Source organism: Lemur catta, chromosome 21, assembly GCF_020740605.2.
Source record: "Lemur catta isolate mLemCat1 chromosome 21, mLemCat1.pri, whole genome shotgun sequence".
In the NCBI taxonomy this organism is placed as follows: domain Eukaryota; kingdom Metazoa; phylum Chordata; class Mammalia; order Primates; family Lemuridae; genus Lemur; species Lemur catta.
Genome location: NC_059148.1, coordinates 11,651,168 through 11,675,508, shown reverse-complemented (window position 1 = coordinate 11,675,508; position 24,341 = coordinate 11,651,168). Strand labels below are relative to the sequence as shown.

General features: G+C 45.7%; 1 protein-coding gene across 5 annotated transcripts in view; it reads left to right on the top strand.

Annotated features, from left to right (window-relative positions):
- CABIN1 (calcineurin binding protein 1) overlaps nt 1-24,341 on the top strand; it is a 153,084-nt gene that overhangs the window by 41,056 nt on the left and 87,687 nt on the right. For all 5 annotated transcript variants that reach the window (XM_045534231.1, XM_045534232.1, XM_045534228.1 and 2 more), the window contains exons 16-23: nt 1,684-1,878; nt 6,543-6,785; nt 8,063-8,219; nt 13,540-13,655; nt 19,968-20,129; nt 20,924-21,130; nt 21,359-21,504; nt 23,974-24,235. In XM_045534231.1, coding sequence (XP_045390187.1) covers nt 1,684-1,878; nt 6,543-6,785; nt 8,063-8,219; nt 13,540-13,655; nt 19,968-20,129; nt 20,924-21,130; nt 21,359-21,504; nt 23,974-24,235 — 1,488 coding nt within the window. The remainder of the gene's footprint in view (nt 1-1,683; nt 1,879-6,542; nt 6,786-8,062; nt 8,220-13,539; nt 13,656-19,967; nt 20,130-20,923; nt 21,131-21,358; nt 21,505-23,973; nt 24,236-24,341) is intronic.

Sequence of the window (24,341 nt, the reverse complement as noted above, 5' to 3'; positions counted from 1 at the left end):
TACATCCTCATTCTTTCAAATGCACAGTTTGGCTTGTGATTAGCTTTCAGATTTTTCTTTTTAGAGCAACTTTTGTGAAACCATGGATAAGTCAAAAATTCATGTTATTTTTGAATATGACTTCCGTCATGGAACCAATGCAGTGCAGACAGCTCAAAATATCAATGAAGTGTTTGGGAAGGATGTGGCTAATGAACACACAGTACATTGATGGTTTGAGAAGTTCTATTCTGGTGATTTTAATCTTGAAAATGAGCCACGTGGGCGACCTGAGACTAAGGTGGATAATGATGAGCTGAAAGCTGTAGTGGAAGCAAATCCATCTCAACCTACACGTGAATTAGCAGGAAGGTTTGATGTTACTCTTCCAACAATATTGGGCCATTAGAAACAAATTGGCAAGGTAAAGAAACTGGATAGATGGGTTCCGCGTGAATTGGAAGTTAAGTTAATTTTTAATTCATTAATTAAAAATTAAAAGCTTGCCTTTCTTTGCTGTCACGACATAAAGACGAAACATTTCTATACCATATTGTTATGTGTGATGAAAAAATGTATTTTTGACAACCACAAGTGTTCGGCACAATGGTTGGGTAAGTATTAAGTGCTGAAACACAGTCCAAAACCAAATATTCATCAAAAAAACCTAATAGTGTCTGGTGGTCCAATGCTGGTATAATCCACTACAGCCTCATGAAACCTGGTCAGGTGATTACAGCAGATGTCTACTGAAACCAATTGGATAAAATGATGAGGATGCTTGCAGTGAAGCAGCTGAGATTGGTCAATAGAGACAGGCCAATCCTCTTGTAAGACAATATGCAACTACATGTCACACAAACAGTGTCTCTCAAACTACAGAGGCTGGACTTGGAAACTCTCTGTCATCCACCGTATTCACCAGACCTTGTGCCAACTGACTACCACTTCTTCCATGCTTTGGACCACTTCTTGCAAGGACAAATATTCAGTTCTCAACAAGCTGTGGAAAACGCCTTTCACAATTTCATCCCCACTCATTCTCCAGGCTTTCTTCACTGCTGGCATAAACAAGCTACTCTTAAGACAGTAAAACTGTGTCCAGTTTAAGCACATACTTTATTAATTGTACTGCTTCTTGTTTGAAATATAACAAACTAAGCTTTTGATTCAAAATCAGACATTTCATGTTTAATGATACCTTGACCTTTATAGAAATACCTTTTTTTTTTTTTTTTGAGACAAGCTCTGTTGCCCAGCCTGGAGTGTAATACCGTCATCATAGCTCACTGCAACCTCAAACTCCTGGGCTCAAGTGATCCTCCTACCTCAGCCTCCTGTGTAGCTGGGGCTACAGGTGTGTGCCACCACACCTGGCTAATTTTTTTTTTTTTTTTTTTTTGGTAGAGACAGGATCTCACTATAGCCCAGGCCAGTATCAAACTCCTGGCCTCAAGTGATCCTTCCGCCTCCCAAAATACTAGGATTACAGGCATGAGCCACTGCGCCCAGCCTGACTTTAATAGAAATACTTTTAAAAACATATGCATTTAATGTAAATACTGATATATCAAGGGGAAGTCTGTTTTTTTTGGTGGGGGAGGCAGTCTAATTTTTATCCTCATCTGGGTCTGATTGCAAACACTGGCCAGGTTCAAGGAGATTTTAAGGGATTTGCCCTTAGCATTTCTGGGCCCTTTTCAGATTGATAAGAACCTGAAGTCACTGGAGCGGTGCCAGTCCCTAGAGGAGATTCAGCGGCTGTACGAAGCAGGTGACTACAAGGCTGTTGTGCAACTGCTCCGCCCCACTTTGTGCACCAGTGGGTTTGATCGGGCCAAGCACCTGGAATTCATGACTTCCATTCCTGAGAGGCCAGCCCAGTTGCTGCTGCTCCAGGTGTGTACTGCCAGTGTCCTTCACACCTGCTTGCACCTTCTTTGCTTGCTTTGTGTGTTTATTCCTTGGAAGCTCTGAGGTAGCCCTCGAGAGCATATATACGGAAGGGAGAAGTAGAGTTAGAACCACCAGCTCAGCCCCCAGGAAGATGCTAGTTAGAAGATACGGTCAAGACTGGGGGAAAGTTAGAGCCTAGGAGTGCAGGCAGTCGGGTTCGGTGTGGCTCAAGGTGAGCCCCACACTTGACTCTGAACTTCTGCATGGCAGAGGAGGAAGGAAGAATGGTCCAGACAACATCTGTCCATCCACCCATTTGTTCATCCATATCTTTTTTTTATTGCTTTTTAAATTAACTATTGAGTAGATATAAAAAGAAATAAAACATCTGTATAGTGTAAAGAATCAAGGTAAAGACACACATACAATCCCATAGGGGAAGAAAAAGAATACCATCATTGTGTTTGAAGCCACATGTGCCTTCCCGGCTCCTTCTGTCTCTCTGTTCTTCAGGAAGTAAACCCTTACTGAGAGCCTGTTAGTGAGCTGGCAGCTGTTAGGCGCTGGGAAGTTACTCAACCTCTCTGAGCCTCAGTTCCTTATCTCTAGGATATGAGTGATCAGAGTCCTTACCTCAGGGGCGTTTTGTGGGGATCATATGAGTTGATATGTGTTGGCACTGTGCCTGGCATGCAGCAATTGCCACGATTCTCAAGAGTTGGCACAGAGACAAATATGGAAGATAATACACTTAATGTGCTTGATGGCATTGGCAGGTCTGGAGTCTTGGTCCCTTATGCTTCATCCCACTAATCACATTATGTTTATTATTTTACTGAATGCTTCTCCTTCACTTTGAATAGAGAGTCCAGGCTTTTTGTAGGCTTTTTTGCTTAGATTACATGAGGTCTTTTTTTTTTTTTTTTTTTAATTTTTATTTATTTATTTTTTTTAATTTTTTTTTTTTTTTGAGGCAGAGTCTCACTTTGTTGCCCAGGCTAGAATGAGTGCCGTGGCATCAGCCTAGCTCACAGCAACCTCAAACTCCTGGGCTTAAGCGATCCTTCTGCCTCAGCCTCCCAAGTAGCTGGGACTACAGGCATGCGCCACCATGCCCGGCTCATTTTTTGTATATATATTTTTAGTTGGCCAGATAATTTATTTCTGGTTTTTTTTTTTTTTTTTTTTTTTTTTTAGTAGAGACGGGGTCTCACTCTTGCTCAGGCTGGTCTCGAACTCCTGACCTCGAGCCATCCACCCGCCTCGGCCTCCCAGAGTGTTAGGATTACAGGCGTGAGCCACCGCACCCGGCCAAAATGAGGCCTTTTAATCATTAACTTTCTTGAACTGGGAAATAGTTAAGAGGTGTGACTGTGAGAACAAATGGAAGCATGTCAGCCCTGGTGAAAAGGGAGGAAAGAGTTGGTTTTGGGAAGGAGGAGGGAGAAGGGGGCTCCAGCTCCTGGCAGAGGAGGTCAGTCAGGCCCAAGCCGAGATCAGGGATGAGATGTGTCTGACCTGAGTTATGACAGCAGGCTGCAGGGTGGCCCAGCATGGCTGTGTGTGGGAGGGACAGCCAGGTGTGCCAGGCAGGAACTTGGTGGGGAGTAGGAGGAGAGACCAGCCCTCTCTGCCTCTGTAGGATGGCTCCAGGGCTCAGATGTCGTCTTGCTCCTGTTGTCGTCTGGAACTGCTGGATATGGGGGGAATGCTCCACTGATGGGGAAGGAGCTGCTGCTTGGACAGACACTGAGCAGCAGTAAGGGCTGAGCCCAGCCTGGGCCAACAGCTCCTGCTGTTCGTAAATAAGTGACTCCTGATATGTTGCTCAATTTCCTATTGAGAGAGTACTTTCTCATTGATTTGAAGTATTTTTTGTATATTGAAGATATTAATCTTTTTATCAAGTCACAAATATTTTTCCCAGTTGTTTGCTCTTAATTTGTGAATTTATTTATTTATTTTTTGACATACAGAAGTTCTGAATATTTATGTTGTCAAATCTTTTAGTGTTTTCAGACATTTGCGATTTTGTTCATTATTGTTGTGTTTATTATGCTTAGACAGGCTTTCCAAGACTTGAAAAAAATTCATCCACTCATTCTGCACAGGCTTGACCTCCCACAGGGTGCCCGCACTAGACAAGAGGAAGGCCACTCTGAGTGGAAGCCCAGGTTCTAGAGGCAGACAAGAGACATAAAAAGTATATTTGCCTTTGTTTTCTTTGTTAGTGTTTTATGTTTTGCATTTAACTTGCTTCGGCTAGCTTTTCTGGAGTAGGGGGTAGAATTTGAAACCCTCCCCTGTCGGTGCATGACAGCTATCTCTCCCAGTTCAGGCAAACTGCCTTTTATCTTCTCCAGTATAATTAGACAGCCTCTTGTTGAGTTGATTCTCAGTTCTTTGGTTGCTATTTTGAACTGGATCTTTTTGTTGGTCATTATATTTTGCACTTATATTTCTACATTGCTGATTTATAGGAACCCTATTAATTTTTTTTTTTTTGTGAGGCTATTGGATAAACTCGTTTTTATTTTTGGAGACAGAGTCTCACGTCTCACTCTGTTGTCTGGGCTAGAGTGCCGTGGCGTTAGCTTAGCTCACAGCAACCTCAAACTCCTGGGCTCAAGGGATCCTCCTGCCTTTGCCTCCCGAGTAGCTGGGACTACAGGCGTGCACCACCACACCCAGCTAATGTTTTCTATTTTTAGTAGAGACAGGGTCTCACTCTTGCTCAGGCTGCTCTCGAACCCCTGAGCTCAAGCGATCCTCCCACCTCAGCCTCCCAGAGTGCTAGGATTACAGGCGTGAGCCACCATGCCCAGCCTGGAACCCTATTACTTTTTGGATGTTTCTTCTGAATCTAGTTGCTTCGCTGATTTTCCATCATTTCTGATTGTTTTCTCTTTGCTCTGTTTTGTTTAGGTAGACGATTGTGTTACTCACAGTCAGTGGTAATTTGGTCTCGTTTGCTGGCAGTTATTCTTCTTCTGTTTAGCTTTTTCTGACCTTCAGCCCTGGGGATTATGTCATATTAGAGCACTGCTGACAGTCCTTGTTTTGTCCCTGACTTTTATGGCAACTCTGGCTGCAGTTTAAGGCCAGTAGTCTTTATTCTGCTAAAAGATAATTCTCCACTCATCGTGTGTTTGGTGTTTTGACCAGGAGGAGTCAGGTTGGCCTTTGGACCCACATCGGTACCCTGTTGTTGCCCACAAACTCAGTGGCCTCCTGCTTAAGGGTGCTGGCTTTTTCTAAAGAAACACAGGCCCTGTTTTCCTGGCAATTAGGGCTTACAAATTGAGGGACGTTTTGATCTGTGTTCAGATGTTGCAGCACAGTCCAAAGGCAGTTTTAGGTATTTCTGCCCCCACATCTGTCAGTATCACCTCAGAGAGTAGCAGCTGCCCACGTCAAGATGGGCAGAAGCTGCTGCCAGGCCTGGGCTGTGGCGAGGTGAGAGCCTGACAGGGCATGGGGCAGCAGGTGCTTCCTGTGGGTCTAACAAGCAGCCTGCCATGTCTGTATATTCGCAGACAGGCTGTTTCCCCATGTGCCAGCACAGTGATGAAAGAGGCAGAGATCCCAGGTGTTTAAATGCATTGTACTCTAGGGGGGAAAAAAAAAAGCTTTGCAAAAATTGATGGCTTCCAGATAGGAGCTGCTTCTTTTTTTTTTTCTGTCAAGATAGAGTCTCACTCTGCTGCCCAGGTTGGAGTGCAGTGGCTTGATCATAGCTCACTGCAGCCTCAAATTCTTGGGCTCAGGTGATCCTCCTTTCTCAGCCTCTCAAGTAGCTGAGACTACAGATGCATGCCACCATGCCTGGCTTTTTTTTTTTTTTTTTTTTTTTTTTGCTCTTTTGCTTTTTGTAGAGATGGGGTTGCCCAGGCTGGTGTCAAACTCCTGGCCTCAAGCCATCTTCCCACTTCATCCTCCCAGAGTGCTGGGATTACAGGCATGAGCTACCACACCTGGCCAGGAGCTTTTAAAATAGAAGTAACAGCTCTGTGTGGTGTTCTGAGAGCTCCTCCATGTGCTGGGCTCTGTGCGAAGTGTGATATGCACATAAACTCATTTAATACTCATGGCACTTCTGAGGGATGATGCGGTGGCCAAGGATCAGAGGAGCTCATACCTTGGCCCCACCAGTGTACCTGGGGAGGAGGGGACTCATAGAATGATGACTTAAGTGCTGCCTGGTCAGTTGCACCTGCTGTGGCCTCGGCTCAGGCCCTCCTCCTCTGAGACAGTCCCTCCCTGACAGCCTGCCCCACCCCTCCTGAGCCCCCTCCAAAGCCCTGGCACTGGGTGGGCATGGTGGCTCTGGGGAGAGCTAACAGAGGTATTGGAGTCCCTGTGGCTGGCTCTGAAGTCTCATTCCCAGTGCCTCAGCTTTATAAATTGGGCATGTGAGGCATCTTTCTGCTAGGCCCTGGCTGGTGGCATGCTATGCTGCCATTGCATACAGGTCAGCAACCTGCCCTCCCAGCCACCTCAGTGCTGTGTGTGGCCTACACTGCACAGGGGTTGGGAGTGTGCTTCCCTTCCTTTTGCACTGTGCCTTGTCTCCTCCCCCCCGCCGCCCCACTCTCCCATCTCAGGCCTAAGGCCCAGGTGTGCTGAGCTCACAGTGCACCTTCTGCCTGGCTTCTTCCTGTGCTCAGGACTCCCTGCTCCGGCTGAAGGACTACCAGCAGTGTTTCGAGTGTTCTGATGTGGCTCTGAATGAGGCTGTCCAGCAGATGGTGAACTCAAGTGAGGCTGCAGCCAAGGAGGAATGGGTGGCCACAGTGACCCAGCTGCTGATGGGCATCGAGCAGGCACTCTCTGCGGACAGCAGTGGCAACATCCTGAAGGAGTCATCCTCTGCCACCAGCCTTATCCGTCTCACCAATAACCTCATCCAGGTGACTCCCGGCTCCTTCTCGCCCTGTCCTGTCCCAGCAGGCCTGTCTCTGATGTCCCCCCTCTTCAGTAGTTCCCTCCTTTTGTTGCTAGTTAGACACCCTAAAGGGGACATGTTGGCCCCTCTGGCTAGAACTCTCTGGCTCTAAGGAGGTGGCTGCGCATGGGCTGCAAACCTGCCTAGGTCTGGTTGGGTCTGGGGTTAGAGACAATGTAGCATTTGGTGCCACCGGGTTCTTCCAGATGGCCCATGCCAGCGGGGAGGAAACAGGCTCAGAGTGGAGGCCCTGGTCTGCCTGCACTGAGCCGGAGGCAGAATTGGGGCCAGAGCCCAGGCCGAGGCTCTCTTCCATCCCACGCTGTCCTGGCACTTGCAGCTACAGGGTGGTCACACCACCCTGCATCATCAGGCAGGCTTTGAGGCAGAGCACTTTGCTCTGAGCCACTCTCAGCTCTCTCCTCATCTTCTGCCCAGGCTGTCAGCAAGTCCTGCCAGATGCACATCCTTAACAACTCCAGCCTTTGTTTCTCCCATCCTTGTCATTCTGCAGTACTGCAGGCTTTTGCTGTCTCTTGCTTGAACTGTGGCAGCATTCTCCCCCAGTCCCCCTCTACCTTCCAATCCAGCCCCTGTCCTGCTGCCGAGGTACCTTTCCAGAACAGAAATATGAATGTGCTCCCCCCTCACTTAAAACCCATCGTATGCCCTCCAGGTTGTCTGTTGCCCAAGGTGCACCAAATCCCTAGTCTGCTCTCTTCCGCTTCCTTGGCTGCAGCCCTCCTGGACTTCCCTCTTGGGCTCCTGCCAGCATTCCTGTCCTCCATGCCCATGCCTGGCCCTCTGTGGGTGATAAGCACACCACAGCCACTCACCCCTCCTGTGTGAGCCCGTGGGGCTGCATTTGCTCTCGTTGCAGAGCCATACTGATCCTTAGCACTCATGTAGCTTGTCCATGGCTCTCTTCCCCCTGGGCGTCCTCCATGCCCTGTTCACAGGGCCCAGCACACAGTAGGGGCTGAGGGCATTAGTAACTGCACATGGCATGAGGGAGGATGGTGTGACCCTGTCACTGGACGTTGGGGGGGTCTGTCTAATTACATACTGGGGAATTGCTAGGTCTGTGTTCCCAGATCAATGCTGGGAGTGGGCAGGCAGGATGCCCTAGCTCCCCAAGAAGCTCCCTGGCTACCTCCAGTCTGCCCTTATGGCTCATTGTGGGAGGGCAGGGGACAGAGCTGGCCTTACTGTGACACCCATGGTATCCCTGCCCCCCACCAGATCATCGACTGCAGCATGGCCGTGCAGGAGGAGGCCAAGGAGCCTCATGTCTCCTCAGTGCTGCCCTGGATCATCCTGCATCGGATCATTAGACAAGAGGAAGACACCTTCCACTCCCTGTGCCACCAGCAGCAGCTCGAGAACCCAGCAGAAGAAGGTATGCACAGGTAGTGGGTAAAGTAGGGGATGGGCACTGACCCATGTATCCTTGCCCCTGGCCTCTGTCCCAGGGCCCTGGGGCTTTATCCAGGTGCTATAAGTGGCTTTGGGGCTCAGTGTGACAGGATTTTGCACGCGCTTGGACACAAGCAGAGATGTGTCCCTGTTTCCTCCCTCAGGGAGCTCACTGTGCAGTGGACACATGAGGTGTGGTGTATGGAGTGTTGCACAGCTGGTGCGGATGGCAGCGTGACGGGAGTGACAATGAGGCAGGGCTTATAAGGAGGACTCGTACCTGTTAGCTCCTTTAATCCCCACAACAGCCCCAAGGGACAGGATGCTGAGGGCAGCATGGAGTGGGCACAGGGTCCACACTGGGAATGATGGTACATACCTCAGAGGGTTATTACAAGGATGAAATGAAACAATAAAGCCGAGGTAATCACTTTGTGGCTCTCCATGTGTACAGGTTAAGTAAATTTCTTTTCTCAAAAATAAATAAAGAAATAAAGCCACAAATCACCATGGCTGATCAATGCCTGGCACGTGGTGGGTGCTGGGTGATGAGTAGACATTTGGAGTTGAGAAGCTTGAGAGGGCCCTTGAGCTGTGGTCAGTGCAATAGTAGAAAATGTGCTAAATTAAAGAAACTACAGCACAACAACAGCTGAATGACACTGAAAGCCAAGATTCCCTATAATTCTATCAAATGGATCTCTCTCTCTCTTTTTTCTTTTTTCCTTGCATTTGCTGTTCAGACTTGGCCTAATATAAGTTTTTTGATTTTTTTTTGTTTGTTTGGTTTTTTGGTAGACATGGGGTCTCACTATTGCCCAGGCTGGTCCTGGACTCCTGGCCTCAACCGATCCTCCCGCCTCAGCCTCCCAAAGTGCTGGCATTACAGGCATGAGCCACCACGCCCAGCCTTCATCTACTTTTTATATAGTTGTGATATTAATATGTGTATTTATGCATTTATTCACCCAGCTTAAAATTAAGTTTATTGAGGATTTTTTTTCTCAGTAATTTGTTAAATAAGAAAATGGGAAGGAGAGGAAGTCATCCCTGTTCCAACTGCCCAGAGAAACCAGAGTTAACGTGTGGTTTGCCTCCTTCTGTTTATTTTGTCTGTGTCATTTTGTTTACTGCCCAGGTATTTGTCAGCTGCTCACTACATATCAGGCCTCTGTGAGTAAGACACCTGTGGCCTTGACGGGTTTGTGGTGGGGGAGACAGATCAGATAGTGAACAGCACCAAGCCAAGGTGGCTGGCTGCGAGGAGGGCACCTGATGTACCCTCCTCAGCCCCTGATGTGGGTTGAGCTGAGCCTGATGGAAGAGCAGGAGCAGAGAAGCACACTGGGGTGTTGGGCACGCAGGGGAGCTGCTCATTAGCCAGGAGAGCTGGGCCATGGGGCTTGGGCAAGGGAGGAGGGGCCAGACTAGGAAAGGCTTTCACACTGTGTTTTATAAAGCTGCTTCATTTTGCTCCATCGTCTTAGTCGTGCTTATGAGAGGTGCATGCTCTACTGAACCGCACCCCCTGCTGAACCCTTACGATGGCTGCAGTATTTCCTTCCTACAGGTCGCGCTGTGCTGTGAACACCTCTTGCATACCTTTTTGTTTCTGCTCAATTGATTTTTTTTTTAGCATAAATTTCTAGGAATGAAGATCTTTAGAATTCTTGGAAAACAATACCTCATTGTTCTCCAAAAGGATTTTAGTGGTGAAAAATTATAAGTTTTGCAGCTATAAATGTTTATTATTTTTCTTATAAAAATAACACAAAAAGACTTCTGGATTGAGATTCTCCTTTTCGCTAAAATTAACTATGCAAACAAAAAATAGTTTTTAAAAAACTGCCAGCAGATAAATGAGGATAAAGGAACAGTCAAATGCCTTAGACTTTGAAAAGTACACCAAGGAAAAAAGTAAAAGTTTCTGGTGGACTGGCAGCAGATGTAGCTCTTTCTGCTCCTGTCCCCTGGTAGGAGAACTGAGGGAAGATGATAAGTTGACCAAGTTCTGGGAAATATTCTTAATATCCTCTGATTTGTAGAAAGTGGACTGAGGGGAAAGCCCCTCCATATTTCCCTGAGCCTTAGCAGAGGCAGGAAGGGCTGCTGGGTCCTGCCATCTTCCAGTGACAAGACTGAGTTCAGGGAAGAGGCCCAGGGATAAAACATACTTCTGGCTGGGTGGTGAGGGGCCTGGTGGGGACTCTTTCACATATTGAGTTCCTTGGAAGCAGACACTGAGACAGGGTTTATTAGGGAGGGGGAAGAAGCAGGATTGGGCAGAGGGGGAAGTCGAACTGTGATGCAGGCCTGACATTGCCTCGGCCAACCTGGCAGGGAGCTCGGGAGCAAAGGTTGCCCATCAAATCTGCCCCACCATGTTGGACTCAAGCACCCAGGGTTCATCCTCCCATCTCACTCAGTCACTGGTGTGGGTTCCACAGGAAGGGTGTGACCTTGGGTGAGCCTATTCCCACAGCCACAGCAGACCCTGAAGGAACTTCACCTGGAGGTTGTCTGCTGACTGCACTCCTCTCACCAGCCAGCAATCCTACCTTAAAGGGAGACCTCAGAAGAGAGAACAAAACCTAAGTACTCCAGCAAGGAGTGTATGCAACCCTAGCCAAGCTATCTCTCTTCCTCTACCACTGCAGGCACAGGGGTAGAATTAAAATTGTAGCTTTAAGGAAAAGACAAATTGGTCTTGTATTATGTGGGAGAGTGCCACAGAAAATTCATCTATGATATATTTATTAGAGCACTTAGTCTAGAGGAGCTGCCCAAGCTGACCATAAGCAGGATAGAAATGACATGGTGAATGTGCTGACATTATAGCCCATCCCCCATCCAGATGGGGAACAAAAAGGAAAGAGTGGATATAGGGTGCAAAAACCACATGAACTCAGTCTGGAAGAAAACATACACCAAGGAAGAATGGTAGAGTCTCTCTACATGATTTGTACAAAAAAAAAATTACTAAAAATTTTGAGCCGATAGAATGAAATGAAAAATTGCAGAACTGTGGGAAAAAACTACAAACCAACTCTCACCATTATAAACTCATAAATGCAAACAGCATTTATGGGACAGAATGCATATGACACACTGAAACGAGCAGATGCGATTAAGAGCTAAGAGCACTGGAGAGAAGATGGCAAAGATGGTGCAGTGTAAGGATAAGTGGTGCCCTGATGGAAAGACTCCAGCAATGGAACAGGAGCAGCATCCAACCCAATATCAAATACAGGACAGTTTCTCTGAATTGTAGTAAAAACCGAATCTGTGGATTCAAAAAGTACAGTATATATCAAGAAAAATTGATATATTGCAATTTCTGTCCAGCACATCCTGGTTAAGGATCTACTTTAAGACTGGGTGCAATGTCTCATGCCTGTAATCCTAGCACTCTGGGAGGCTGAGGCAGAAGGATGGCTTGAACTCAGGAGTTTGAGACCAGCCTGAGCAAGAATGAGACCCTGTCTCTACTAAAAATAGAAGAAAAAAAGATTAGCCAGGCGTGGTGTACGTGCCTGTAGTCCCAGCTACTTGGGAGGCTGAGGCAGAAGGATCGCTTGAGCCCAAGAGTTTGAGGTTGCTGTGGGCTAGGCTGATGCCATGGCACTTCAGCCCAGGCAACAGAGCAAGACTGTTGTCTCAAAAAAAAAAAAAAAAAAAAAGGATCTACTTTAAGAATAAAGATTATTTAGGTTTCTAAACTGAAAAAGCAAATTGTCTTTCTCCATGGAATAAAAAACGAGACTCATTTCAGGTCTCTCTGTAGCAGCATTCAGTGCAGTTGGAATGATGTCTGTAAGTCTGCCCTGTTCTCAAGGAAAGAAAGTGTGACCTAAGACATCCAGCCAAGTTGTTTGTAATTATAGAGGTAACAGACATTTACAAACAAGACTCCAGCTCCTGTGAGCGCGTCTTAAAAACAGTTCTGGAGGCTGAAGTCAGTAAACCAATGTAAGTCAGAATGGAAGTCATGGGAAAGGATTTGTGATGAGCACTTAATCCATTTAAAACTGGAATTGAAAGCAGCTGGGCTAATTATGGTTGCAGAGAAGACCAGAAATGTTACGAATCTTGAATTTCTACAAATAACGTATGCAACAAAATGGAGAGGGAGGGAGAAAGGAGGAAGTATTACAAAGCTACTCACTGATCTTTATAACAGGGAGTCAGTTGATGCCCTTGAAAATGGAAACTAAAAGACCCATAAAAACTGGAGTGGCTTGAACTTCTTAATGATTTTCTGACCTTTTTTTTTTTTTTTTAAACCAGTGCTCTTATCATTACTTTTTGACTGGGGCTGACCAATAGTAAAAAGTGCAAAATAAATTTTATTAAACAAACTTATTTCTACTAGGTGTGATACCTTCTAGTATTTTCTGTTCTGATGTATTCTGTCCTAATCCACTCTAAAAGTCCTCATTATAAGTCACTGATGGGTTATGGCCCAGAGTTTCCAAAATACCAAGGGACCTTTAAGGAACTAATAATAGTGAACATACATTTAACTGAAGTTCAGTAGTAGTTCTTTTTTCTTCTGTTTTTTTCTTCTGTAATATTCAGGTAGACTTAAATATAAGAATTTTTAAGTTAAGAAATGGTATGCATAGTTTGGGTTCCATTGTTATAAATTATTTGTCTCTTTTAAAATGCCTCACATATGCACAGAGGATACTTCTAGTGATGTTCGCCAGATGTCAGCATTGGTGTGCTGGGTGCTGGTGTTTTGGTGGGTGAAGTGCTCCTTTGTTTTCCTGTATAGTTTGGATTATTTTTTATAAGCATGTATTGCTTTAGTAAAGCCAATTAAGTCACTACTTATTTAAAAAGACAAAAAGATAAAGGATGAAAAATCTGTGGCCACCTTGATAAAGACAGAAAAGCCCCCCAAAAAGGCTGGGCATGGTGGCTCATGCCTATAATCCTAGCACTTTGGAAGGCCAAGGCGGGAGGATTGCTTGAGGCCAGGAGTTCCAGACCAGCCTGAGCAATATACTGAGACCCCGTCTCTATAAAAAATAAAAAAAATTTAACTGAGTGTGGTGGTGCATACCTGTAGTCCTAGCTACTTGAGAGGCTGAGGCAGGAGGATTGCTTGAGCCCAGGAGTTTGAGGCTGCAGTGAGCTATGACTGCGCCACTGCACTCCAGCCTGAGCAACAGAGCAAGATCCTGTCTCCAAAAACAAACAAACAAAAATCACCACCAAAAAGAAGAGACTGAACCCCGAAGCTCACCTGCAGGCACACATGTTCCCACACTAACTCTGTTGGTCTGGGTTTTCTCCAGGAATGTCGGAGACGCCCATGCTCCCGTCCTCCCTCATGCTGCTCAACACGGCCCATGAGTATTTGGGCAGGAGGTCCTGGTGCTGCAATTCAGACGGGGCTCTGCTGCGATTCTATGTGAGTGCTTCCTACCAGGCTGTGAGTGGCCAGTGCAGGGCTAGGGTGGGAGGTAGGGTGTGAGGAGGAACAGACCTGTGCTGGCACCGTTAGGCTTGCTCAGCCTTCCCTTGAAATGGGGCCCACTGTGCTTCTCTGACTGACTTTGTTTATGTGACTACTGAAACTTGCCAGAAAGTCTGAACGTGGATGCAGCTGAGGCTCGGGGTGTTGTGGGCCTGGCCTTGAACAACAGGTGGTCTTAGATCCACTCATCATTACAGAGTCTGTCACTAGTCAGGCACAGGGCTAAGCCTTGTAATAGTAATTTTAGAAATAATAACCACATTTACCACTACCGCCTTCTGTTGAGCCCTGTTTGCCAAGCACCACTTATTATGCCAGATAGTAGTTGCCCAATCCATGCCTATCACATTCAGTCAGTAAATGATTAGTGAGCAAAGGTAGGCTTCCTGACACTTGCCAGCTGTGATTGGTGGTAGCTCCTTGGGCTTACTAGGGATAAGCAGCACGAACCCTGGCCCCAGACCTTGCTGTTCAGCGGGAGGCCAAGTTACAGAACGCCAGGTGTCCTGGATGTACCAAGAGGAATGTCCAACCCAGCCTGTAATGTGGATTCCTAAAGTTTTGTTGGAACATAGCCATGCCCATTCATTTACATTTTACTGTGGCTGCTTTTCAATACAGTGGCAGAATCAAGTAACTGTGATAGAGTCTAAATGGCCTGAAAAGCCTAAAATATTTACTTTCTCTGGACATTTGAGAGACAGTTTGCTGTCCCCTGCTCTGCACCTCCTTTTCAGTGGGCATGTCCTCTTTCACCCCTGCACCCCCCTCCCCAGTACTCCAATCTTTCTCCTCTGCCCCATGTGTTGCCCCAGCTCTTACCTTCTAGCATGCTATATATAGTAATTTTCTCATTTATTTTATTATGTGTCTGTCCTCCACTGAAATGTAATTTCCGAGAGAGTAGAGGTTTTTGTTAGTTTTGTTCACTGCTGGACCTAGCCCAATATCTGGCATATAGTAGGTGCTTAATAAATACGGGTTGAAGGAGACTGCATATGTATAGAGCTCATGTATATGTAGAGCTTGACAGTTTGCAAAGCACTTATACTGAGGATGTGGGATTTGGCAAGGAGACCCATCTGGCCTCGGGCCCTGGAGCTGGTTAGTGTCTGAGGTGAGTTCCAGCCCCAGCCCCAGCTGCCTGCGTATCTGCCCTACCCTGTGAGCTCCAAGGGCCTCCAGGTGCTCACCCTGGGTCAGCTCTACTCTCCAGGACCATTTTTGGAAGAGTTCTGCTAGGCTGAGTCTGTATTATTGCCCAGGAATTGGCCATGCCCTTCTTCTGCCTTCCCTCTGCCAATCAGAGTGCAGGAGCACTGTCTGCTTACCCAAGGTCACCTCCACAAGGCACCTCTGTAGGCTGGCTTGGGTGGGAATGGTACTGAGAGAGAAGGCAGGCTGAAGAGGTGATGGGACAATCCTATTCCCAGTTTTTCTTAGTCTGTCTTTTTTGGTGGAGCATGAATCCTAGCTGCCGGTATCTGCCAATTGAATTTGAGAGAGTCTAAGTGATATGAGTACCATTGTGTTTCATTTTGTAGCTTCTAATTTTCCTGCCCATGGCCCAGCCTTTAGATTCCTCAGACTCCTGCAGCAACACTCCTGACCACCCCGTGCCTTCTGCCTGCCACAGTGTCATCAAGTGCTTCATGACTGGCTTGTGCTTTCCTTCCTGCCTTTTCAAAGAGGCCTTCTTGCCAGCCACTCTGTCCTATCTACTACCAGGGAGCCCTGCTCTTTGTTTCTGTGTCGCGTGCCCCTCCCCTGAGTCCAGGGACCATTTCTGTCTGAAGTATCCCTAGTTCCCTGAGCAGCGCCTAACATAGACTACTGCCCAGTTGGTATTTCTTGAATGAATGAATGAATGAATGAGCAAACATAAGGGCATTCATTCACTTATCCACAAACATTTGCTGAGCTCTCATCATTCTGGATGCTATGAGGGTTGTAAAGGTAAATACTTTCTTTTCAATTTTTGTTTTTAAGTTTCCTTACACAACTACATGTGAACAAAAAGGTGAATACTTTATTACTTCGTCCCTGCAGGTAAAGGATTGTGTCTTGAGAGTGCTTTGAGGTCAACATCAGAGAGACTTTTGTGTGGATTGTTTTCTCTTCTTGGATAGAATAGAAATGTTTTCTGGGAGAAATCCTCTCAAATCCCATCTTTTCTTGAGTTAGTATTGCTTTTCATATGTTCTGTTTGGGTTGATAAACTCATCCATTCATCCACGCTCAGCTCAGATGGCGCCTGTATTCTGGCACCTTTATTAACTTCTGTACAGTTCTCACTTACATTGTGTCCCTTGTGTCACCACCCAGATTGTGTATGTATTAGCAATCTGCTGTATTTGCTCAAACTTGTCTTGTAGTAAAAATGGAAAGTTATGGGAAAGATATCATGTTCTTCCTTCCCTTCCTCACTCTCTTGAAGTTGTCATGTATCTTTTTGTCCATGTTTTATACCTAGCTATTATGTATCTGTATATCAGTAAATGATATGGTTATAAGAGCTGTAAAATTTTATATGCAAAATATGTAGTACATAACCTCTTCCAGCTTGCATTTATTCATTTCCATACACTGAGATATATCTACATTGATACAAGTAAATCTGGTTCATTTATTTTAATTGCTCTATAGGATCCCATTGTGTGAGTATACCATGATTTAAACATTTTAGTCTGGAAAATTCTGAACATATATTAAAGGAATAATAGTACAGTGTACTTCCATATCCTGAGCAATGATCAGTCATTATTAACTCATAGTACACAGTCACTCTCCTGCCTACCCCTCAGCCATCCCACATTTTGAAGCAAATCCTAGACATTATATCACTTTGTAAATATTTATTACCATAATTTTTAAAAATCCATTTTCCTGATGATGGCATTAAGGTTATTTATCCATCTTGGGGGTTATAGGTGGTATTATGGTTAACATTCACCAAGAAGTGGTTTTAGGTGTACATGTAAGTTTCTCTAGTGCAAATTACTATAAAAGGAACTACTAGATCAAAGACTGTACGTGGTTGTAACTTTAAAAATTGTATTTTCAAATTATTCTCCAAAATAAATGAACTAATTTTATACTTTTGACAGAAATATGGGAATTTCTGCACATCTCTGACAGCCCTGGGTACTACAGACTTAAATATTGATTCCCATCTGAGAGGCGTGAAATGATGTTTTGTTGTTCTTTGAATGTTCCTTTTAATAATTAATGATTATTACTGAGGCTGAGTATCTTTTTATGCTTATTGGCTCCTTGGGTTTCCTTTTTCATAAATTGCTTATTCATATATTTTGCCCATTTTTCTGTTGGTTTTGCTTTTTCCTATTGATTTGTAGAGTTCTTTTATGTACATTGAATTCCAGTATTTTGTCTGATATACCTTTCACCAGTTTAACATGTGTTTGTGTGTTTGTACTTAGTTCTATTTCTATACAACTTTATGTAGATAGAGTGTCTTTTAACTTTGTGTATGATGTTTTACAGAATTTTTAAATTTTAATGTCAAATATATTACTCTTCTCCTTTATGGGTTTGTTTTTGTTTTTGTTTTTGTTTTTTGGTACTTTGTTTAGGAAAATTCTCCCCCACAAAATTATAAAGATATTCTCCTCTATGTTAATCTAAAAGTTTGCTCTTGTTTTTCACATGTGATCTTTATTCCATCTGGATTTTATTTATTTTTTATGAGATGAGGTAGGGATCCAGTTTTACATTCCATATGGATGGCCAGTGGTTCATACCATGTATTGAAGAGTCTGTTCACTCTGCACTGATTTGTAAGTCACCTTTGTATTCTGTCCACTTTGTATCTATTCTTGGCTCTTTCCTCTTCTATAAGATTGGAAGATTAGTCTGTAAACTTTCATGAAACTGTATTTTCCCTATTGGAATTTGATTGGAATAGCATTGACCTCACAGATTAATTTGGGAGAGAACTGACATTTTTATATGATTGGGTCTTTCAAGTCATGAACATAGTGTGTCTCTCCAATTACTTAGGTCTTACACTTTTATGTCCCCTCATTCAGTTTTATAATTTTCTCCCTAAAACTCATGTATATTTAGTTAGATGGATGCCTACCTATCATTTTTTTATTACTGTTATAAATAGATATTTAAAAATCAATTTTGCAGGCATATAAGAACACTTTTTTTTTTGGAGACAGAATCTCGCTCAGCTTCCCAGGCTAGAGTGCGGTGGCATCATCATAGCTCACTGCAACCTCCAACTCCTGGGCTCAAGTGATCCTCCTGCCTCAGCCTCCCGAGTAGCTAGCACTACAGGCACATGCCACCATGCCCAGCTAATTTTTCTGTTTTTAGTGGGGGTCTCACTCTTGCTTAGGCTGGTCTTGAACTCCTGAGCTCAAGCTATCCTCCTGCCTCTGTCTCCCAGAGTGCTAGGATTACAGGCATGAGCCACTGTGCCTAGCCAGAACTATTTTTTAAAAGTAAATTTTTCTTATGCATAGTTCCTTTTCTTATTGCTTTTATTAATTCTAGTGGGTTATAGACTTGAATTTTCTATGTAGACATTTATGTCCATAAATAACAACTTTTTTCATTTCAATACTTATAGGTCTTTCTTCTCCCACCCCCCGCCTTTCTTATGCGCTTGGCTCAGGGGTCTGCAAAACTTTTTCTGCAAAGGGACAGTTAGTAAATCTTTTAGGCTTTGTAGGTCCAAGGGTCTCTGTTGCAACTGCTAAGGGCTCTCATTGTGCAAAAGCAGCCTTAGATAATATGTAAATTGATAATACGTAATAGATAATATAACATGGGCTGTGTTCCAACAAAACTTGTGGACACAATTTGAATTTCGTATAATCTTCATGTGTTAAAAAATAGTTTTTTCTTTTGATTTTTTTCAGTCATTTAAAAATGCAAACATTATTCTTATCTCTTGGGCCTCCAAAACAGACAGTGGCAGGATTTGGCATATGGGCCATTGTTTCCCACCCATAGTCTAGAGCTATCTCCCTTTTAGGGGGGAGTACTGTAAATTTTAAACTACTGTCTCAGTTTCTTTAGTGATTATAGGTCCACTTAGATTTTCTCTTCTCAAGCCAATTATATATTTGTAGCTGTGTCCACTTATTAGCATAAAGCTGTTTGTGGTTTTTGCTTATGATTTTTAAAAGTGTGTACTTTTATTAATAGTTATGCCCCTTTTTTCATTGCTAAAATTATTTATTTGTGCTTTTTCTCCCCCGTTTCTAAAGCCAGTCTTTCCTGAGGTTTGTTTAAATTAGTCTTTTCAAACTACCAGCTGTTGGTTTATTGTTCTATTTTTTCTTTGCTTTCTAATTCATTAATTACAACTTTAATATTTTTTGGTTTCTTTCAATTTATCATATGTTGTTTCTAACTTACTGAATTGGATGCTTATTTCAGTATTCACTTTTCCAGTATATGTACTGAAGACTATAAGTTTTCCCCAAATACATTTTTAGCTGTATCCCATAAGTTTTGATATTTGGTGTTTGCTATTTTTATGTAATTGATTTCTGATTTTATTGAATTATGTTCAGAGCACGTGGTATGTAATGTATCTATTCTTTGCTCTTTGCTGAGATTTGCTTTTCATCCAGTTTTGGTGAAAATCCCATGGATGCTTGAAAAGAATGTGTTTTTGCTAATAGTTGGGAAGAATGTATGTTTGCTAATAAGTTAGGTATAACAGTAGCCACTGGATCTCATGTCGGTAGATATAACTAATTTACTGTATTGTTCACATCATCTCTTATCCTCACTAATGTTTTGTCTGAGAGCGATTTCCTCAGCCTTAGTGAGATTATTTGTTTATAAATATTTGTTTAACTCCATTCCTCCCATTGGAATCTGAGCTTTGTAAAAGCAAGAACTATGTCACACTGCACCCAATTAAGAATGTAAATATTCATTGAGCAAATGAATAGCTAAATAAGTGAGTAAAGAGAAGTTACAAGGAGGCATTTAGTATCTTCTTCTAGTGGCTGGTGGAAACTGGGTAGGTGTGCTGGAAGGAAGGCAGCTTGACAAACCCCATCAGGAGGCCACTGCCAGAGTTGGCCCAATTCGGATAACAAGTCTTTTCCAGGAAACAGGTCTTTTTGGAATCAAGTAATACAGGGACCCAACAGACACAGCCTCCTCGGGTTAGAAGAGTTGGTAGAGTGGTAGTCTCCCTGGGGCTCTGCTGTGGCTGCAGGCCCTCTTCTCAGGCGTCTCTTCCACTCGCCATAGGTTCGAGTTCTCCAAAAGGAGCTTGCTGCTTCCACCTCTGAAGACACACACCCCTACAAGGAGGAGCTGGAGACGGCCTTGGAGCAGTGCTTCTACTGCCTGTACAGCTTCCCCAGCAAGAAGAGCAAGGCCAGGTACCTGGAGGAGCACTCAGCCCAGCAGGTGAGGGCGCCGCAACAGGCCCGAGGGTGTGTGGGAAGCAGAAGCACTGAGCTCCGAAAGGACATCAGATTTGTCAACACTCATCTCTGCCATCCCGGTTAGAGTTGCATCAGGAGGAGAGAAGATGGTCTGATGTAGTTTAATCAAAGGAAAAAGATTTTCCTTGCAAAAGCTTAAGCTTTACAAATTTTAAAATGTAGCATGGCAATTGTCAATAGGTTTATTTACAATTTGGATAATATGAATAATTCCTTAAAGCTTTTCCATTTTTTGTTGCTTCAGTTTTTAGAGCACTGTGGGTGTGTTATCTCATGGCTCCTCAATATTGTTAGTTATTCTCTGATCTTAGGGATTCCATCCCCTAAAATATGAGCTCCTTAGAACAGGGCCTCAGCTGTGGCTCCTGCACCTAGAACCACCCTGGCCTAGAGTTGGCACTCATTCAGTATTTGTCAACCAAGTGACTGAGGGGGCAGAGGTGTGGAGAGGGTCAGTGGCTGGCCCAAGGTCCCCACCCTGGATCGAGCCCACCCTCTGGCTTAGCCATGTGGGCTCACAGAGCATGGCCCTTGGTTCCCAGCCTTTGTATTTGTAAAGACCAGGCTTATGCTCTTTAGGCACTTGGATTTGGGGATTACAGTGGGCATGCCAATCTTAAAAAGTATAATAAAGACTTATTTTAGGTTTTGCAGTATATTGTAACCTCATTTACATCACATACAGTGCATTTCTGTAGAGGAACTTTTTCATTTACCCTGAATGTACTATGAGTCTGCCTTTTGTCTGTTTTCTAGGTGGATCTTATATGGGAGGATGCCCTGTTTATGTTTGAGTATTTTAAGCCCAAGACCCTTCCTGAATTTGACAGCTATAAGACCAGCACCGTGTCTGCTGACTTGGCCAACCTCTTGAAGAGAATTGCAACCATTGTGCCCCGCACAGAGCGGCCGGCACTGAGCCTGGACAAAGTCTCTGCCTACATTGAGGGGACCTCAGCTGAGGTGGGCCAGATTGCCGAGAAGAGGTGGGGGATGGGGATAGGTCACACCCGTCACTGCTGGCACTGCCACATATGCTGTATTGCTCCTTCTCTGCTCTGGAGCAGACATCAGGGCCAGGAGAAGCCAGAGAGTGTGTCCTTTGTTGATATGACCAAACAGTCCTGGTCAACTGGTCACATCTAAGTCCTTGATTCCACCTCCCCTCATAGTTGCCCTCTCACCTGCCAGGTGCCCTGCCTCCCAGAAGGGGCTGACCCTTCCCCTCCGGTGGTGGATGAGCTCTACTACCTCTTGGCTGATTATCATTTCAAAAACAAGGAGCAGTCCAAGGCCATCAAGTTCTACATGCATGACATCTGCATCTGCCCCAACAGGTCAGTGACTGGGGCTGGGGCCAGGCTGGCTGCAGGGAGGGCTGGGGTTACTCCAGCTCCGCGGACTCTTCAGAGGCCCAGTTTGGGGTTTCCCTGCCTATAGCAAAGAGACCAGGGAAAAAGGAAGGAGAAGGTTGTTGAGCATTCTGCAGTTATTAGGAAAGGCAGGTTCTCCATAAAAGGAAGAGCAGGGAAGAAGGCTTCTTCCCCGAAATCCCCTGGGAGCGGCATCGGGGTGAGAGAAGGTATGAGGTATCCATTTGGCCCCTGCTATGCTGAGCAAGGAGGCACGGCCTGGCTTTATCCAGTTGATTTGTGCTGCCTCCTTTCCTGGCCCCAGGCCGCAGGTCCCAGGCCCTAGGAAGTTGGCTCGTGTGTACTTTTGCTGCTTCCACTGCAGACTCCTTAATTGTGGTTACTTTCTTATGGGGGGGAATGGTGAGTAACAGAAAAATTTTAGCCGTAGTTCTTCTTCCTTGCTCTGATGCAATGCATCATGGGCAGTAGTGATTGTCACAGTGGTACACGTAGGAGTGCCCATTGTACCTGAGGCTTATGCTTTCTTCCCAGCTTGGCTTTCTCTTAAAGTGTAATAATTGGAGACTGAGCATGGTGGCTCAAACCTGTAATCCCAGCACTTTGGGAAGCTGAGGCATGAGGATCCCTTGAGCCCAGGAGTTTGAAGTTACAGTGAACTATGATCAAGCTACTGCACTCCAGCCTGGGCAACAGAGTGAGACCCTGTCTCCAAAAAAAAAAAAAAAAATGCAGTAATTGGCCTGAGTATCCCAAAGGGCCCTGCTATACTCATGAAGTCTGATTCTGATGCACTTGGTTAACAGGGAATATTTTCTCATGGCTGTCACACCTAGGAGGTAAGCCTTGGGTCAGCATCAGAATGAGGCCACTCTCTGTGGCTGAGTAACATCTGTGGGCAAACTTTCTGGAAGTACTCAGGGGTCAGCCCATGGTGGCTGCCTTTGAGCCATGGGTGAGCAACACAGAGCCACCCTCACTCAGGGGAAAGCAGAGAACTCCACCTTGTCAGGATCTATTTGGCCAAGGGGAGAAGAGGCTGGGATCTGAGTGGAGGAGCCAGTTTGTCAGACTTGTGTAGCTTGTGGGAAAGGTTCTCACAGATCCTCTTTTGCTCAGCTGGTGATTTCCTCTGGGCAGATAGCATGTGGCAGAGCCCTGGCTGTCCTCTTGGGAATGGCCAGGGACCAGTGTGGTGGAGCAGACCTGTGCTCAGGCTGGCTGTGCGCTCACTGCACCACACAGCGAGGGTCTCCTCCTCTGCACCACTGCTTCCACATCTGAGAAGGGAGAATGGTGAGACCCAGCTGTCCCTGTGTGGCACCTCTCACCTGACAGCCCCTCAGTCAGTGGAATGACGGTCACCGTGGGTTAGTTAGGCCTCCCTGCAACCTGCACACATGCCTGTTCAGAGAGTATTAGTCCATCAGGCCTGGCCCCTGGGGAAGCCCTGCTACAGAGTAGGGATCTCGTGTGGGACTGGCCCCAGTGCCAGGAAGGGACTTGGTGGCTTGGTCCTGGGCTCCAACCCTTGGCCTCCTTTGTTCTGGCCCTAACAGGGAGGTGCTGGGGGGAGACTTGAGGCTCAGACTGGTCTTCCATGCTAGCAGTGTGTTAAGGATTATTGGCATAGGGGAGGATAGGATGTCCCTTTTTTCCCCCTGCCTTTTCTTTTCTCTGTACTAGCACTCAGAAAATCCCAGAGTCTGTCAAGTGCCCAGGGATTGTCTTGGTCTTGATGTCTCTGTGACCATTCCCCCCTCAGACAGGTTTCTGTGTTCTCACCATCAGTTTCTTTCAGGGGATCTCAGCATGGTAGGGTCTCAGCCATCATGTGGTCCCTCACTCTTGATTTTACTCCTGGGAACTGAGCTGGGAAGGGCAGGGTCTGCTCAGGGGCCCAGAGGAGAATACGATAGAAGCTGGGTCACTGGGGTCCTGGGGGTTTCACCTGCCTGTGTTTCTGGTTGGCGAGTGTGCTGGCAGTAGGCTTTGCCAGTGTGGGAGTAGATAAAGTCACACCTGGCTGAGAGTCTCCCGGAGCCTCGGCTGGGCCACTGCTGCAAAGCCTTGTAGAGCACCCCTTTTCCTTTCTACTGGAGCAGTTCCTCGAGTAACCCCTCCAAGCGGGGGAGCAGAGTCCAAGGGCCCATATATTAGAGTAGTTAGTGCCTGTGAGGTGTTGGATGACTTAAAATACATTCTGTCTCGTAGTGCCCACAGCTCTTCTCTTGAAGGTCTTCTGAGCCACCTGTCATGGGTTAGGGACTGAGACTCAGAGACATGGCTGATCCAGGTCCCAGTCATAGTGTTAGCGAGTGGCAGAGCTGGGCTCTGAGCCCTGGCTGGGAGGTGAGCTTCCATGGTGTCTGTCTGTCTGCCTGCCTGCCAGGGCAGTGGTGGTTTTAGCTGGTGCTTTTGTCACCATGACAGGTTTGATTCCTGGGCGGGCATGGCCCTGGCCCGGGCCAGCCGTATTCAGGACAAGCTGAACTCCAACGAGCTGAAGAGTGATGGGCCTATCTGGAAGCATGCCACGCCCGTCCTGAACTGCTTCCGGCGGGCCCTGGAGATCGACAGTTCCAACCTGTCCCTGTGGATCGAGTATGGCACTATGTCATATGCCTTGCACTCGTTTGCCTCGCGCCAGCTGAAGCAGTGGAGAGCTGAGCTGCCCCCTGAGCTCGTGCAGCAGGTGAGGAGGGGTGCTACCCTTCTGTCCCATCAGAGTGCCCCTCGGGTCAGCAAAGCTCCGTCCCATCTGTTGTTCTTTTCCTCACATCTGTATAGGGAGCTGGCAG